Below are 18,952 nucleotides of genomic sequence, written 5' to 3'. Positions count from 1 at the left end.
TGTGCATGTGTGAAAAAAATTATTGAGGGAAAACTTGAATCAAAGCAATGTGATCCTGTTTTACAAAGTAAGGAAGTTGCCTGACCACAGCATTCCTGACACCTGTAATTTTAGAAAGTAAAGATTTAGGAGGACCTTGTTAGCTGTCTCAGCAAAGTTGCCAAGGATTAAGGAGAATGAAATATATACTTGTCCCTAATTGTGAGGATTAAGGCACTTTGGTGAGGCAAAGAAAGGCGCATGAGCACCACCAACAGGTACTTTAGCCAAGTCAATCCAGCCTCTTTCACAAAACCAAAATTCACTTTTATTAAAGGTTAAAAAACAAAAAAGAATGAAAAGAAAAACATTGCTCAGTTACAAAAGCTAGCAGAAAAACATCATTCAGGGACAAAAAATGGTAACATGCTGATCACTTCCCCAGCTTCAGTCTCAATTCTGTCATAAACCCATTTTCTATTACAGCGACACGCTGGTCCACATTTGTTCGAATTGCATTTAGGGCATGGATAGAAGCAACCCAGGCAGTTCTTCTCCAGGCAGTCACACAAATCCATGTTATTACAAAGCAGCCTGCCATGTTTGTCATACTTCTTCATAGTTCTGTTAGAGAAAAAACAGTGACCCACAGAGAATATTTCAAACACACTCAAGTAAGCTAATAAGGAAGAATCTACACCGGAGCAAGTACTTTCTTCTGAATGCTCTTGCAACATAGTAAAATACCAATATAAGATTCTGATAATAATAGACAGTTATTAAATGTTAAGTAATGTGTGCCACAAAAATAAGTCAATCTTCTGTTAAACTAAACAGAGAAAGTTTATTTACTCTGCTAAACATTCACATTTTAACAAGGTCTATGAAAATATTTGTTTTTTAATTTTGTGTATATTGAGTAAACATCTCAATTTCAAAAGACATACAATAAATCAAATATACCATCTTACTTGTGTTTATAAAAAAAATCTTGGTTCATCTTTGCCATACGCTCTTTCTTCTTCTGCTCTCTCGTTTCAGGGTTGAAGTCGGCTACCTGAGGTCCTGGGTTTTGAAACGCTAAGCATTTTAGTTGCCGCTCTATTTGTTGCTATGAATGAACAAACAAAGGAAAGATTATAAACACCAAAGCTAGCCAGAATTTTTTTATTTACTGCCATATATGTTTGCTAGTTTACTACAACAATTAATAATCTTCATAATAAAAATATAAAAGGACACACTGATTGGCATGTAAGGCAAAAACCTGACCTACTGTAGCAATAGTCCCATTTAAAAACAGTTTATCCATCTGTTAATTTTTTAACCAATTATGCCCAAGGCCCATTTTGTCAGCTAACAGAGGAGGGCATGGCCAGAGATCTCCAATTTTATGCAGGTGTGAATGCAGAGAAAAGAGGTGGGTAAGCATGACATGGAGCCCCTTGACAACCCAACCTGCAATGTCCACACTGCTATTTTTAGTGTGCTAGATCAAGCCCCACTAGTGCGAGTCTTGTCTGCCAGACCTGGGAGGCTGTCTCCCAGCTGCAGTGTAGACATACCCAGAGAGCTCAGGTTGTAGTACTTCACCACCAAAATTATATTGGTTGGTTTTCTCTTGGTTTTTGAAAAATTATCACCGTGGGCAGAAACTCCCTTCTTGTAAAGGCCTAGCTAGAGTGAATTTGAGAACAGGGAAGAGGGAGCTCAGCACTTGTGTTGTTCACTTTCTGTCAGAGAGATTGGAGCACATCATAAATGGCATGTAAGAAAGCAGACATTGCATTTTCTAAAATATTTTGGAGTTAGATATTGTTGCCCTTGTGTGTTTTCCTTTGAATCAGAACAAGTTTCAAAACAGAAGTTCTAACAAATAGAGTTGCTGAAAGATTGTTTGATTTCTGCACCCTTTCAAACTTTCATAGCCCATTCACAATGCTGCCTGGGGCTTTTCTGCCCGGTCCCTTGTTTATATCTATGTTGCACAATCCCTACCAACTATCCATAAGATCTTTCTGACTGATCCAGGCCCTCATCTGTGTTGCATTAGCTCTTCTCCAAATTCTCCCCAGTGAACCTAATTTTACATTCTTCAAGTTACAATTTATTAGACAGTTCTTACAATATGAATATATATCTCAACATCTGAAAAAAAAAAACCTTTAATAAGGATATTGTATCATCTTCAATTTATTCTGAATATTCAAGGAAAGCATTATTTCAACATTATACAATAAAATGAAGGTCCACTAAAGTACACAATGTGCCTTTAAGGAAGTAATTCAATAGCCTACAATGTAAAAGAAAATACTGTCACTGTCCTAATCTCAGCTGGATCATTCCTTCTGTTCTCTTACCCACCTCTGTTCCCTCAGCTCCCCATGGCCTAACTCTCCAAGAAGAATCTGGGGGCAAGGAGAAGGTATGGAAGATCATTAGTGCAGGAAAGAACAACTCGCAGGACTGAAGTATATGAAGAAAGGCATGGAGGAGCCAAAGCAAACAATTCATAGAGATTGACAGTACTTTAGCAGGGTTTTTTTATTGTATTTTTGCTGGAAATCTGGATTTACAATCAGATTAAACTGTTTTGGGGGGTTAAAAAGAATGGGCCTTATTCTCCAATGTCCTTCAACTTGGTTTGTCATTTACACCTGTACAATGCAATTGCAAGTGAGCATAACATGTTACTAGTCAGAACAGTAGCATTTTACATTTACTTTTCACTCACTACACACATGATGTAGTAAATGATGACACAAGGTGCAAGGTGGTCATATTTGTTTGGGATTCTCAAGATTTCTGTAAAAGTAGATTATCAGTATTTTATTTATAAATTGATGTGAATTGGTTTCCATCATCTTAATTTCACACTCCACCATATTGTTTTGCTCACAGTCTATATTATTTTTTTAACAATAGTGTGCTCCTAGGGAAGGGTTCCAGTCACTCCACCCTGGTGGTAATAGTGGGAGCTTAAGCAGATTCTCCGTTGTTGTGGCACATGTCCAATAGCCAACTGAAAGTCTTATTTGCAAGCTGGCTGACATCAAGTACTGAAAATTAAAGCCACTGGCCTTCTGATAAGCAGTGGGACAACCTCATCAGTTGGCCATATGTAGACATTTAAATTTTGTGGGTAGAAATTGGGTTTTACTCTTACAATGCAGTCCCCTACTCATAGGTTACAAATGTTCCAACAGGAAGCAAATAATAGACAACAATGGAGGCTGAAATGACAAACACAAGGAATCCCTTCCAGAGCTAAGGGTAAAATTAATTACAAAAAGATTACTTCCTGTTCAGAGGACTGTCCCTCTTCCCTTCGTCCTCCCTTGCTAGAGCTCTGAATGGCTCCAAACACTATGTTAAGTACTTGTGCAAGTATTGCTGTCATTTCACTATTTGCCTTTACTTGTATTTGCACATTTGCTCCAGCCCACTGATCAGTAACACAGTACTTCAGAAGTCATACCAGTTGCTTCTGTGCTATTTGACAATCCTTAGCAGGAGTGGCATATGCTTCTGCAGGTTCCTCATGGGCAGAATTGCTTTTCTCAGTACAGTTTTCTTCCAAATGATCACTCATTTCAAGACACTAAAAAAAAGGAAATATCAAAAACTGAGCACTTTAAAGAGATATATACAGGTGTGAGAACCACAGACTTATTACAGGGAGCTGGTCAAACTTTTAAATTGACCAGCTGGTATCCATCTCAGACCTTCAAAGGTTCTGGACCCACATTGTTTACTGAAAAAAAAGTGTCAGTATCCAGTTCTATTTTAGAAATGTTATTAAAATTGTGAAGCAAACTAATATGAAACCTAGAAACATATCACCAAAGGTAAGCTATTATTAATAAACTAACTAAAAATAAAACCTTGCCAAATCAGAATCAAATAAAGATCAAATCAACAAATCAAACAAGGTAGGCTAAATAGTGGATTGGCGTTAGATCATCAAATTAATATAAAAAATAACTGATCCTCATATAAATGCTAAGGAGGCTGCGAATGTGGCTGTGCAGCTGGGTATATATCCCAACTAAAGAATTTTACCATGGTCAATCAAATGTGTAATTTGAATCTAGTTAAAAAGCCTAATATTGAAAATAAACTATTACCTAATGTCTGAACCTCAATCTCAGAGCTATTACCCAGCTTCCTTTTAGCCTTCAATTCTCATGTGGAACTAACTTTTTCCTTCCCTGTCCCCAATGCCGATATTATAATACAAACTTTTAACAGAACACTCTCCGTAAGCAAAAATGTAACAACTCTTATGTACTAGAAATTGCAGGTGACAATCTAAAGTCTTTCAAGGCTTTTAAATACAGAGCACACTGTAATGACTAGTGTGTTTATCAGAAAATTTTTAGGGCTGTTTAAACCTGGGGAACTTTTCTTTTTGGTGTTTTCCCCATGTGGGTTTTCTGGATGTGCATGTACACAGCCACACTTTCACTTCCACATCCTAAAAATAAAGAAAATAAAAAGGCTAAGACCTCTCCCACTTAATAAAAGCAAAAGACAAAAAATAGAAAAAGGGAAAATAAGGTATTGAAAATGTTCGCAAACTCTTCAGCTCTCTCAGTCTTCTGGACTTTCATTGAGCAGAAGTGCAAATGATGTTCTGCTGGCAAAACACTTCTCACTAACAGAACTTCTTTGGATGCTGTCAGAGACTGATCAAAGGCTGAGCTGGCCTGATTGTTGATGCCGTGACTTGCTCTCCCAAAGTGATCAGTCCTGAAGATTCTGGAATGACAGTCTGTCTCTGATGACAAACCCCCTCTCCCCAAAAAAAAAACCCCACAGACTTCTCAGCCTTACCCTTCATTCAAACCATTTACAATGTTAATTAGTCTACCTTAAAGCTTTCCCTCCAAGGTCTTTAGATAAATCAGATGCAAAGCCTACCTTGGTGCTATGCAATTTGATCCAATCAACTTTGTAGTGGGTTACTGTTAGTAAGCATCAACTTGGAAAAGTTCTGCTTAAGCAAGCAATTTAAAAATGTTTTGTATTTGCCATATTACAGAGACTGTTGGTTTGTGACCCTCCCCCAAAATATCAAAAATTCAGGCACATAAGACCACTATTGAGGAAACTGGCATGATCTTATCTGGATTCAATGTCTCAAAAGGACATTATGGAAACTGGAAAATTCATTATAAACCTCCTATAGAAACAACAAATGGAAAAAACCCTGACACAACAAAATTGAGTTACTCAACAGTTCATCAGCAAAAAATAAATTCAAATTTACAATAAATGTCGTAAACTCTACTTTTTCCTCATTTAATCTCAAAACAGACAATTGTTCTTATTCTTTTGGATACAAAGCAATTACTGCAATCTTCCTATTTTGGAATTGGGCTACAGATGAGACAATTTATCTTCTAAAATCTAATTTTTGACACAGAAAAGTTACTCGCAGGGCTTGTCTTCACTACCCGCCCAGATTGGCGGGTAGAAATCGATCTCTCGGGGATCGATTTATCGCGTCTCGTCGGGACGCGATAAGTGATCCCCAAGTCGACATGCGTACTCCACCAGCCCAGGTAGGAGTAAGCGCCGTCGACGGGGGAGCTGCGGCGGTCGATTTGCCACTGTCCTCATAGCGGGGTAAGTCGGATCAGATACGTCGAATTCAGCTACGCTATTCCCGTAGCTGAATTTGTGCATCTGAAATCGATCCCCCCCCCCCATAGTGTAGATGTAGCCTGAAGCTCATCAAGATAGAATCCATTTAAAATAGGAATTTTAAATGTTATATAAGGTTTATTACCCATACAAGCTAGTCATCTCATACAGGGTATATATGAGGAACCGTAATTGTACATCAGTTTTAGTCTAAAATTTTGGCCAAACTTTTCAAACTTGGGCGCCTAAAGTTAGATACCTAAATCAATGTTTAAGCGCATAAATAAATGGTCAGAAGTTCAGAGGTGCTGAGCACCCAGCAGCTCTTAAATAATTTATGATAAAATGTAATTGTTATTTCTATTTTATCTATCAGACGGGTAGCTGTGTTAGTCTGGATCTCTAAAAAGCAACAAAGAGTCCCATGGCACCTTATAGACTAACTGACGTTTTGGGGCATAAGCTTTCGTGGGTGAATACCCACTTCATCAGACGAATGATGCATCTGATGAAGTGGGTATTCACCCACGAAAGCTTATGCTCCAAAACGTCTGTTCGGCTACAAGGTGCGACAGGACTCTTTGTTATTTTATCTAGTTAACTAAATATGGCTGTAAGTGCTTGATTTTAGGCACCAACATTTGAACAGTTTGACCTTAGTTCCTTTACCTTTTATTTACTGAAATAAACTAAGGCAGCTACTTTGCAGGGCAAGCATAATATTCCTCAAAAGATCCTTAAGCCATTGTTCTGGGCACACATTTTTAAAATGATTCCTGAACTGTCAATGGTCATTTACATTTTTGCTATCTGAAATGTTTAAGCAGGACCCTATGTTTATGCAGCTGCATAAGTGATCACATAATTCTGCATTCTTTTGAAATTACATGTGAATTGAGCTCCACAGCTGAACCTTTCACTTAAGATCATAAAAAGTCTGTAGCTCAATATGGTTGTGAAGAAAACCTTCAAGATGTGAACCAGGTGCTACAGATGTAGTGCCTTCTGCCTGAGTCTGTAAAGACAGCCAGAAACAATAACTTTGAAAGAAGATTCCATTTCATCACAAAGGGGTGTTGATTCTGAAGTCCAGTGACCACAATTTAAATGCCAACACTGTTAACTATTTCCTGCTAATCTTTAAAGCAGAAGTATCAAGCTAATGTGCTCATCCATTGTTGCAGGAAGGAGTGCCAGATTTTGGGGCAGAGTATAGAGTGGCAACTAGCTGAAGAGATGAGGAACAAGGAATTCAAACCCCTTTCCCATATTTAAAGTAATGTCCCTTGTGCCCAAAAGGAGGAAAGTAAGAAGAGATACTTTCCCTTTGCAGTATCAAAAGCCTCAATTGCCTCATGGATGCCAAAAACCAAAACTGCTTCCCATATATTCCTGTGTGTCAAAAGCCCCAAGTGTCCCTTCCCCATCTGCAAAACCTCCGACTTCTTCTCTGACGACTTGTACAATGCAGTTAAGCATTGCAATACCAAAGTGTGCAGCACATTGAAATTTGGGGGCATAATAAAATAGTTTAATTCAGTATCAACTTAAATAAATAAGCAACATCAGGGCATATTGTACTGGTTGGACGACTGCTGAACAGGCGATGAGGAAGAGAACTTGAGGGCAGTGCTCCATAATTCCAGGATCCAAGCTGCATAATTCCAATGTCTTTGCTGTATAATTTTAATAAATACACAAGTCTTGTTTCATCTTTTGCTATTCAGGAGCAGGAATAGCACAGTACAGCCACGCTGCATATTTTCAAGTGCAATATTATGATATCCAGACATTCCAACACATTTTGGGTAAATCATGACATTAAGACATCAAAGAATAACCATTTTAAGGAATTGTCACTAAACTATTGAAACAGTAAATTACTCTCTGGAATATAAAAACACATACCAACATTTTCACAAAGCAAATAGGAGCCATCAATGATATGCAACAGATGTGGAGAATTCATGTACAGATCGTTAACTTAACTTCCCATTAGGTGTCACTGTTGTTCTACACAGGTAATATAAGTTTTTTTTTGTTTGTTTTTTGTTTTTGTTTTTTAAGTTTTCACTATGTAAGCAAATTAACTGGCTTGGGTGCTATAGTTTCTCATATTTTATGGACCTCCAAAATATGTGTTGCAGTAATATATGCCGCATTTCTATCAATCCAGATAGCAGCATAACAATTCACCAATGTACTAGAGGCTCTAAATGACAGGTGATGTGAAAACTCTGCCTGTTAAATCCACACTTTTTCATTTTGCACTATTTTTGCTTATACTTGGAGTCTACTTTTATGATTAGCATAAAAAACACATCACTCCCTCTGCTAATAAAACACCTATGGACTCACTCACATAATCCGACAACCAACGCACTCACTCACTCCTCCATTGCTCACTGTCACACAGCTCTCCCCCAGAAGGATAAAGGGAGAGAGAATGGCATGTGACAGATGCTGGTTTTGCCATTTAATGCACCTTTGGAAAGTGCTTATAAATCAGGGTGATAGGTGCAGTATAAGAATCTGAATACAATCGAATCACTCATGCGACACACACAGCTTGCACCCAGCATTCATTATTCCCCACCAAACACCCATTCATTCCTCTACCCTGCCTGCTGGGGAACATCTCAGCGCTCTCCCCAGTCTGCTGGGGATCTCTCTGCCCCTCACTTCCCCATAGGGGCATCTCCAAGGGCCTCCTCCATGTGAGGCTCTTAGATCCTTCCCCATCTGCTCGTGGATCTCCCAGAGTGCCCCACACTTGGGGTCTCTGATGCTTTGCCATGGAGGGTTTAAGTCCTTTATTTGGAGTCTCTCCAGTCATTTCCTCCTGGTGGTGGACAGTGTCTCAGGTTTCCCCCAATCCTGCTGCAATGGTCTCTCAAGTACCCCATCTCTGTGGAGTGGTTGTCTCCACACTGCTTAAGCCCCTCCCCTTCAGGGATCTCTCTTGGGACCCTTCGGGGAGGAGGCGGGGCACTGCTCTCTACTTTACCTGCCTTATTTTCCTCCTGTAAGTGACTGCAGAGATGAAGGGAGCTGAAAGAATCAGCAAAGAAGGTGGACGCCTTCAGCCTCCCTGCTTATATCACCCCCTGCAGGGCAAGAGGAAGAAGTTGAGGCATAACAGCAAAAGCACTCGAGAAGTTGTCTGGCAGTGAGGTGAAAGGGAGGTGAGAAGAACAAAAGGAGCTGCTCCTTAACCAGATCTCTAACTCAATGGTTCTAATCTCAACCTTTTCTATACCAGGACCTTCTTTTCCCTCCTCAGGACATCCCTCCAATCTAGCCAGGCGTTCAAGCAGCATTAATGTCTCTTTGGATTTCCATTTTGAAATCTGTGTGTACAAGGAAAGCAGTCAGTTCTAGTCCATCTCCTCCTATCCCATCTCCCTCTCAAAACACTGACCTTGCATACAACTTGATGGGAATAAGTATTTCATTGCTGTGAACATGCATTTCTCAATGTTACCAGACAATGTGACCTCTGTAAAGGATATAATGTTTGCTAACTTAAACATAGACGGAAGACAGCGCTAACTGACTGAAGACAGAATGGGAGAAGTAATGTAAAAAGAGACTTGGAGATGTTGTCAAGGAGGCAGATGTTTCTGGTCAGAAAGAGCATTGCATCAGGAAATGTTTGGAGTTGGAAGGCATAACATTCATTTAAGATTTTTATGAAGGAAAATGTTCCTCTTTGTTATTTCATGGGTTTATTATTACTTGTTATTCGTGGGTCTCGCAGCCTGTGCTGTCTAAATACTTCAGCTGGTAGAAGATATGGTGAGCAGAGTTCTTAATAGTTACAGGCTGCTTGGTATCTTCACAGTGAAAGTACATATTCATTTTGAATTACTTTTACATAATTACAAGATTCTTAATAATATTAGTCCGCTCCATTAGAGTCACACTGGTGTAAACAGGGGCTGAATTTAGCCTAAACTATTTAAGTCTGATCACGCCTTTCATTGGACCAGTACAGAAGAGATCCTCCTCATAGATCTACACCCATCCCCCACAAAAGATAGATTGGGCTCAGCTGTTTCTATAGTACCATCTTCCTCCTGGTCCCAAACCTGCAGAGAGCTCTTTGGGCACAGGGATCAGCAGCTGATGATGTGACACATACATCATGCCTCTCTAAACTCTACAGGAAATTGAACATAAATTTAATCCAGCATGAGAATGAATAAATTTTTCCACAGCCTTTCTTTGCACTTGGAAATGCTTTATGTGAATGTGAAGGGGGAGGTGTTCCGGGGGTGAGCCACCATTTAGTGATTCCCTGGCAGCAGAGTTCCAAATGGAGTTGGGCTTCCTGAGAGCAGGAGGGAATTCCAGAGCCAGCATGGAAGCAGAGAACATATGCAGGGATACCCCCTGCCTCCTGAGGTTCTGCCAGAATCCTGGAGAATCCATAAGATGTAGAGACAGAACAATGGCCCATTCTATGGGAAGAGTGGGGAAAGAAACCCTCACCATCCCCTAACAAAACAACAAGGCAGTCACTCTGCAAGAGGCTCCTAGTGGAGATTTTGTCCCCCACACATCCTTTCCCTGGTTATTTCTGCCATAACAGGATGTGATGGACCTTTTCATTGGGTTTGAATTCTACAGGATGATCTATACAATCATTTTTTCATTCTGGGCTTCATCTAACAAATAGGAGAGGCGTGTGAAATTCTTCCTATGAAAAATTGCAGTTTGAAGGGTTATATTTCCAACTCAGATCAGTTATTGAGGGAAAAAGGGGTTTCAAAAATTTTAAAATTGTACTTACCAACCAAACAGCCTGGCACACAGAAGAAAGATTACTCTAGGTTTACTGCTGCACAAGTGCTCTGATAGTGAGATCCTGACATCAGCCAGAGTGACTGAAACAGAAGACTAAGCATCAAAATAATGGTCCCAGGAGGACAACGCTGAAGACAATGCCAGGTAAAAGTCTTAAAGGACCTCATCCTCACCTCATTATTTACAGTCCTTAGCATACAACACATAAAACTGAGAAATCCATTTAAACTTGGATGTGATTCTTCATTTCTTGTGTGCATGTATCTTCTTTATGGTATATATACACCATGCAAAACTCTTTTAAGCCTTTTTTTAAACTGAAAAGTAACCAATAAGACCACAATAATTTTTACACTTTTAAAAAAAGGTTGCTATAAAGAAAACAACATGGTAATAATAGGACAATATTTTACTACACTAAATAAGTTACATAAAACATCTTACAAACTAACAGCCACCTCTTGCAGTTTAAAGTCATCAATTAAGTAAATAGACTTTCCCCAAATCTCTAAAATGTTGCAACTCTGTCACACTTTCATTGTTTGCCTTTGATTTGTAGTTTAGTTTACAATAAAACCAAAAGTAACATTTCACACTGATTGACACTTTGGGGAGTTTTTCAAATTTCCAGTATATTAAGATCATTGATGACTTTTCCCTGTCACTTTGAGAACAAGTTTAAGATGATCAAAAACCCGTCAATTTTAAATACTGACAATTAGTCAGTGTACTGACACCATGCTAAATTCTCCTCTGTGGTGTGCAAACAAATATTTCTGGTAAGTCCAGCACAAATCTTGGAATCTTCATTAGCTCAATCCATTCCCTCTTTAAGGCATTTGCTACAGCTCAGCCTTAGAGCAAGTTAATTTAACCCACTGTAAGTTGCTGGTTATATTATTTTCCTTTCCTCTAACCATTATTAAAATGAAATGCTGACATAACATTTAGAGGAAATAATTTACCAAATGGATTTAAAAGACACTGTGTGGATAGTCGTCATGTATTGCATTCAGGTTCCTTTGTCTTGAAAAATAAACCACAAATCTCTCTAGGGGAAAAATTATAAAACCTCCAAGGCACTCCTGACTGTAATTTAATCCTTTCTACAATAGCAGGAGAGAGAAAGAATTACAATGGGAACCTGTTGGTTTTATTCCCTCGTTTTTCACAATACATCGCAAGCTGCCTGAAGCTGAAAATAAAAATCTGTGGATGTAGAGTAAGGAGAAACAATGGTTATCATGTCTATTAGTGCAACAATTAAAACTGAATTTAGTGTTTTATGTGTAAAACCTCAGATTGATCATTTTCCTCTAGGTCAGCCTCTTCCACCCCGTTATTACTAAGTACTCAGTGCCAGTCAGCACACGAGTCTTAACTTTTTGCATGACTGTGAGTGATCATGAATTATGACACATGAATCATGTTAAGTAGCAACCTGCAATCCACTGAAAATAACACAAGTACTTTCTTTGTGTCTGAGTCAGCCTGTAGGTATGGGTCCATATGTATACAAATTAAAATCCTAGGTGAAATCCTAGCCCCATTGAGGCCAGGATTTTCCCCCCTGTGCAAGAGCATGCGGGATTATGAACATGTCTTGCATGATGTGATACAGATGTCCATAATAATAAAGAACAAGGGAAGAAAGTACAACAACTATTTAATATATAAGAAGCTATATTTCTAAATACCAATTTCTTTTAAGCTTCTTGGCTTTCCTCCAACAGCCACAGGGCTGCTTTTCTCCACTCCCATCTACCTATTTCCAGACCCCCAGTCCCACTCTCCACACAATGACACCCCATGTCGCCTGGATCTTTGAATGAGGCTTAGGCTTTCAGGTAACTCAGACAGGATGAGGAGGCTGCTTCCCTTTCCTGGCTAGTGCTGGCACAGTCTGTCAAAGTGCTCCAAGGCCTTCTGTTGGCCAGATCACTGGTCCAATTCCCCACCCTCTTGGATGACCTATGGTCTAACCAGTCTTGGTGGGGCCATTTCAGCAACAGTAGGTGGGAGTTTTGCAGGCTCACTAACTACCAAGCTAAGTTAAAGGATACAGGATATCCTATTCTATTTTATTTTATTTAGAGCTATAATCTAAACATCATTCTGATGTGAAACTAGATCTCCACCTCGCTCATCTTATTTATGCATGTAGCTATGACGTTTAAAAGATAAACATTGCACTGGGATAGGGTGACCATTTGTCCCATTTTTAATGGGACAGTCCTGTATTTAAGCCCTCTTGCAGGTGTCCTGACCTTTTTTTTTTTTTAAATGGGCAAATTGTCCCATATTTTTGGCTCCTCCTGCTGGGTCAGTCAGCACAGCCCCAGCCGTGCCTTGTTTGCGGGTAGGTAGTGGCTCGTAAGTGAGAGCACATGATGGCCTTAGGCCAGGTGGAGAGGCGGGAAGAGGCCATATCATGTAGGAGGAGAGGCAGGTGTGTGTGTGTGTGTGTGTGTGTGTGTGTCACTCCTCACCATGTGAAACCTAAAGCAGGAGTTCTCAATGGGGGTCCATAAGCTCTTTCATGGGGGCCACTGTGCACTGATGCTGAAACCCAGAGCCTGAGCCCCAGCGTCCCCTGCAGGGCAGAAGCCCCAATCCCCAGCGCCCACTACGGGGCTGAAGCTGGAAGCTGCGGGGTTGAATGCCCGAGCCCTGTCAGCCTCTGTGGGGCTGAAGGCAGGAGCCGTGGGGCTGAAGCCCCAATCCCCAGTGGGCCCCTGCCCTCCCCACATCTGAAGCCAGGAGAGGCAGGGCTGAATCCGGGAGCCCCGGTGCTCCCCCTGGGGCAGAAGCCCTCCAAGACCCTCTGGCAAGAGTTGGGGGGCACCAGGGATGTTGCCCCCCCCAAACTGCAATGCAAATGCACTGCTGTCCTAGGGGCAAGTCCACAGCCCCCTTTCTCTCCCCACCCCCTGGCCAGTTTGGAGGCGGGAAGCTGGAGCCCGGCAGTGCGGGGCAGCTGCTCTTCTGGCTGGTGCCTCCTCTCCTGCTGCTGGTGCAGGGGGTTGAAGCTGCTTCTCAGCTCCCAGCATCTTTCTCTCTCACAGCCGATAAGAGCTGCAGGGGTGGAGGACCCAACTCCATGGCTGGCAGAGTCCGCAGGGGAGCCCTTCCGGCACACAGCCTCTAGCTACTCCCTCCCTGAACCCTGAGCTACCCCCCACCCACACACAGCCCCTAGCTACCCTCTCCCTGCACGCTGAGTATCCCCCTGCCCACACACAGACTCTAGCTACCCTCTCCTTGCACCCTGAGCTACCCCCTGCTTGCACACAGCCCCTAGCCAGCCCTCTCCCTGCACTACCTCTCTGCCTGCATACAGCCCCTAGCTATCCCCTCCCTGCACCCTGAGCTGTTTTCAAACTGTTTGAGCTGAGCCCCCCGACCTTTGAGTTATAATTTTTGGTTGCTCCCCCCCGCCACAACCCTGACAGACTGGGTGGCCTGCTGAGGTGAGTCAGGGGGTGTAGGTCGCACTCCCTCCCCGGACCTGTCATGTGGAGCTGGCTTGAGCCTCACTGGCCTCTGCCCCCAGAATAGAAGTCATACTACGCCTATGCCTGAGGCCCCCCTTTCCCTGCTGGGCCCTGGAGTTTTTAATAGCCTGTGGGTGGGGGAGAGGGCTACTGCATAGTAGTGATTGATTGCTGTTGAACTCGCTTGAATATGAGCAATTTTACCAGGTGTCCTGTATTCAGCATAGGGAAATATGGTCACCCTACACTGGGAGGACTTTATTCTGCAGGTACATGGAACTATCTAATTTCACTTTGAGTTTGCCTCAGTCTTCCCCAATATGAACACCCTCCCCAGTAAAATTAAATAGAAATAAAAAATAACTTGGCCGTGGACCTGAAACTCTCTCATTGTTTCTGCTGCCTGGTTGTTCTTAGATAAAGCAACAGGACACAACTGACTGGTGTTTGGCCAATTAATGCTGCTGATGCAGTGGAGGTGTACTTTAATAAGCATTGCTGCACAGTCTGCTCCATAGCGTTCCAAAGCAATTACAAAATGGGCATTGTAAGAAACCAAACAGCAGTTTTTAATGTTTAAAGTTAGTTTCTAAGGTTCTTATTTCATTATCAAATAATCCACTGAGCTTTCATTATAGGATGTGAAAAATATAAGATGTAACACTGTATGGAATGTTAAACTAAATTCTCTGTTTTCTAATCTATCCCTCCCCTTGTCCTCACTCCCTACTGCTAATTCCTCTCTCCCATATTTCTGACTCCTAAGTCTTTCCTTCCAAATTAATGATACTCATTATGGAGAAAGAGGAGGAGAAAAAACTCTAGCTCCTGTAGAGCCATGGGACAATTTTAATGAGTCTGATTTCAAAAACAAGAGAGACTGTAAATGACTTGTTGGAAACCCAGTGCAAAAAATCCTTTATACCCACAGATTGTTAATTCTGCTTAAAAAAAAAAAATCAACTGAACATGAGGACATTTTGTTCCTCCTGCGGGAACAAGACTTAGAAGCAGATCTGCACATCACAAATGTCATAACATTATTTTAGCGTCTCTTCCACTGAGACATAAGAGAGCCAGTAAGAGACACTGTTTCTCCCCTGCCATCACTATCTTTAACAGCAGCCACAAACATCATTTTTTCCTTTTCATCAGATTCAGCCCTTCTGATGAAGTCTCGAGACGCATGACTAGCCTTTGCATTATGCACCATGTGAATACACTTTCGTTTAAAACAAAAACCATCTAAAATAATTTCTGATCAGCTGATTAATGTTCCAATAAGATTAGAAAATGCAAGTCCAAGAGTTACACAAGAGTTACTGGAGTACTTGTGGCACCTTAGAGACTAACAAATTTATTAGAGCATAAGCTTTCGTGGACTAAATTTGTTAGTCTCTAAGGTGCCACAAGTACTCCTGTTCTTCTTTTTGCGGATACAGACTAACACGGCTGTTACTCTGAAACAAGAGTTACTGAAGCAACACAAGCACAGAAGTGCAAGACTTGCACTGAGACAATAATACAGTGGCACAGTGTACAGCCACTTCTCTGGTAGCCTCAAGGGCTGGCATAGTATTTAATTTTTCATTTAAAAAATTAAACTTCTAGACGTCAGGGTTGCAAATAAATTTTCTGAATGAGCACCCATAGTGAGAGTCTGTAAATAGACAGATTGAATCAAAAGCACCAAGATTGCTATGAATGCATCATTTATTTCAATGACATGTTGAATCTGAAACCCAAAGATAAATTCCATGTGAAAAATGTTAACTGTTTCTCTGCTGATCATTTTGATAGAAACTCCTTTGGGATGGGGAGTAGATTTTGAGTAGGGTAGCATGCCAGAATTCTTCTAAATGATCCTGGGGGGAAAGTATGGATAAGATGATCCCTTCCTTACTCATACCCGAACTCCTACAATCTCTCACTCTGACCCACCCCCTCTATAACTTTCCTCTTTCTCTCATCCCAACACCTACAATTATACCTAATTAAATTGAATTTCAGAAGATATCAGAAAGCAGTTTAAAAATCATGCAGAGCCTATATTTGGGATTCACAGTATGCTATACCTAGAAGTGAATGTGTGTGACGCAGAAAAATTGTCTATGATTTAATGTTATTAATATCTCGGATAGTTAAATAAAAAGTAGTTGTTTTGATTGTTTAAATTTCTAATTTTGGAGTACATTTTGATAACTGTTACTGACAATCAAACACTTATTGACACAAGCTTGACTGACCTTAAAGAGTTCTGTATTAATGATCTATGTTTAGAGAAAATTCTCCTCCAGAATAGTGGAATAGATTTAATCCTGAAGTGAAGACAAGTCAGAACCATGTTTTAGCAGTTTTCATGACTTCTGCAATAAAGCAAAACTCCAACAAAGTTAATCAACATGGTGTGGTCCCATGTTCTCTGCAACCCTGAGCTGTTTGGGATTACTAACAGTGGTATGATTGCTTTGTAATTGGTAACAAGCATGGTGCATTTTATAGCATAGATGGGACCAACATCTTGCCCTTCCTCTATGGATCCCTCTTCTTCTATCACTCACTGCTCCATTCTCCTCATAACCACTCTCATGCTCCTGCTCTCTTCCCTTTTGGATCTCTTCTTTCTTCTACAGTCTTTCACTCTCAGTGGCCTTGGCACCCTCCCTCTGACTTTCTTCCTGGACTCACTTCCCTTGGGTCTTTATTCTCCTTGATCTCAATCTCTGTCTCTCCGCCCTTTTCAGGTCCCTTTCTCAATAAATATTCCAGTTTTTTTCTCCTTTAGGGAATTGCACCCCTTTCTCCCCACTACTTTTCCTTCTTGTATCCACAACCACTACTCTTTGGCACACAGAGACCTCAAATACCTACCTGTCCTCTTGCAGTCCACATACACCCGCACACACAAATACATACTGCCTTGTCCCATCTGCCTCTGCAACCTGCACCCCCAGGTGGCTCCTCCTTGGCATACACTCAGCCAGTCAAGAGCTGTCTCTTCCTGGAGTTTCCTTCGCTCACCTCTCTTTCACTGAGACCAGGGAGAGGAGGTAACCAGCATGGTAAACAGAAGAGCCTGCTCCTGTGGCTGTAGTGAGGGAGAGGCAACTGCCCAGCAACCCATGTTCATAGGAGGCCAGAAGAGTAGATTATTTATTTTTGTAAAAGTTGCTCACTTTAACCAAGTGCTGTGAGGAGTAAAGAGAAAGATAACACTCCCTACTTCCTCTCTGTGGTGAAAAGCTGAATTTCTCCAACCTTCAGTGGCAAGCAACCCCTTTCCCACACAGCATCCTGCTCCCTCTATACCTACAGCAACAGCCCTCTCCACATGCACACGATACCCATAACCTTTTCCACGCCCCAGTACCTACCGCCTCTCCACTCACACTGCGATGCCTACAATTTCTTCCTTCACTTACAACCTTGGGGGCTGGAAAGGTGCAAATTAATTGCTGGGCTGGGGGACGGACAGGTGTGTGGGGAGGGGGCAGGTAATACAGAATTAATTAATTGATTAGAGTTTTGGAAGAAGCTGGAAGATCCACATCACCAGGCCACCAGTGCAAGTGCCTGAAGCAGGAGCCAGAATCAATTTCCTCTATAAATGTGGGAGAGAGCCATGCAATTACTGGGGTGGGCAGGGGAGGTTCAAAGATCAAAAACCAAAACACACCATAGAACCTTTTTTGAAAATCTCATGCTGTTCATGGTCTGACTCATGAGCTTTGCACCTTTGGGATTGGAGATCCTGTAACGCCGTGCTGTAATTGGGTCCCCTGGCATGGTAGAATGCATAGTAAGGCAGGGACAGTGGCTGGTAGGGGAGACCAGGCCCTCCCATTCCATCAGGCTCCAACCCAGAGCCTTTTGAGGGCAATCAGTGATCTGACAGCCAGGGGCACTTAAGGCTGCCCTCCCTGGGCCACTTCCTACCACCTCCCTGCGATTGTCCCAAGGGTAAGACGGTGTGAAGGGTGTCCGTTCACCAAAAGGGGTCTTCCAGCAGCTGTGCAACATGGAGCTTCCTTTCTCTCAGGACAGCAACTGCCTTCTCCTGTGGTATAGGCCTCTCTCCTGGGCCAGATCAGGCTTAGAGCTTTCCCCTACCAGGGTAGTCCAAACAAAACAAAGGGAATTAACACAACCCAGAATTCATATGAGAGGGAGTGGAGGATGCTTCCCTATCAGGCTCCCTCTGTAGCAGGGCTTCCCTTCCCTAAGGAAAGGACCTTTGGGCAGTTGTATAGGGACAAATTCTGCCATTCCTTCAGCTCTCCTCTGCTGGAGTTACAGGTCTGCTTTCTTTCCTGATCTACCACCAAGTGAGCTGTTCTCCTGCCTTTTAACTCCTCCTCCAGCTGGTGCATTTTCTACAGATGCAGCAGGGCAGGGCTGGCTGAGCCCAATACCTTAACCCTTTATTGCCTAGTGTGGGGTTTGTACACATCACATCTTCCTTCCTAGTTCTTTTCCCCATTCTCCTCCTCCCATTCTGTTAGGTCTCCCCTTTCTCCTGCAGTTCCTCTCACTTTCTTCCCCAGGCTCCCCCCCCCCTTGAATCCGGTTCCTCATGCTTCTCCCGCATCGTGCCCCTCTTCTGCTCTCCCGCCCCTAATATACCTTCTCTCTGAGCCTCTCTTACCACTCACATCTCTCTCTCCTTGCAGTTCCTGCTGTTCACTTCTGACCTCAGCTCCTCCTTCCTGCCCCCATGGCCACCTCACCTTTAGCACACCCACAGCAGCCCTTCTCTGACTCTGCCCTCCGGAGACAGTCCCCTGCTGCCCGAGACACTGAGAAGAAAGCAGCAGCACAGTAACCTATGTTTGCAAGACAGCATAGCAGTAAATCTGAGAAATGTGTTTGGGGCAAGGAGCTGAGTTTGGGACAACTGTGGGGTGGCAATGACAAGCTTTATCTCACACCTTGCATCATGATAGCTACAATTTGTCCTCATAGCCCACCACCTACCACCTCCCCCATCACAGCCCAGCAACTATAACTGCTTCTCTCAGTGG

At 42.1% G+C, this 18,952-nt stretch overlaps 1 protein-coding gene and 1 long non-coding RNA gene across 2 annotated transcripts; both read right to left on the bottom strand.

Annotated features, from left to right (window-relative positions):
* Positions 1 to 172: 172 nt before the first annotated feature.
* On the bottom strand, positions 173 to 7,960 carry ARL14EPL (ADP ribosylation factor like GTPase 14 effector protein like). The gene is given in 5 exon segments (XM_034774850.1): positions 173 to 603; positions 951 to 1,090; positions 3,458 to 3,580; positions 7,210 to 7,246; positions 7,248 to 7,960. Coding segments are annotated over 5 exon segments (564 nt in total). The 5' UTR covers positions 7,289 to 7,960; the 3' UTR covers positions 173 to 380.
* Positions 7,961 to 10,293: 2,333 nt separating this feature from the next.
* LOC117879578 lies at positions 10,294 to 17,369 on the bottom strand. The gene is made up of 3 exons (XR_004646312.1): positions 16,178 to 17,369; positions 10,611 to 10,754; positions 10,294 to 10,517 (listed from the first exon to the last, which is right to left on the bottom strand). It is a non-coding gene; the product is annotated as an uncharacterized LOC117879578 (long non-coding RNA).
* Positions 17,370 to 18,952: the final 1,583 nt, after the last annotated feature.

Source organism: Trachemys scripta, chromosome 6, assembly GCF_013100865.1.
Source record: "Trachemys scripta elegans isolate TJP31775 chromosome 6, CAS_Tse_1.0, whole genome shotgun sequence".
Taxonomy (NCBI): Eukaryota; Metazoa; Chordata; order Testudines; family Emydidae; genus Trachemys; species Trachemys scripta.
The sequence above is the reverse complement of the archived record's forward strand: the minus strand, read 5'-3'. Positions and strand labels throughout refer to the sequence as shown.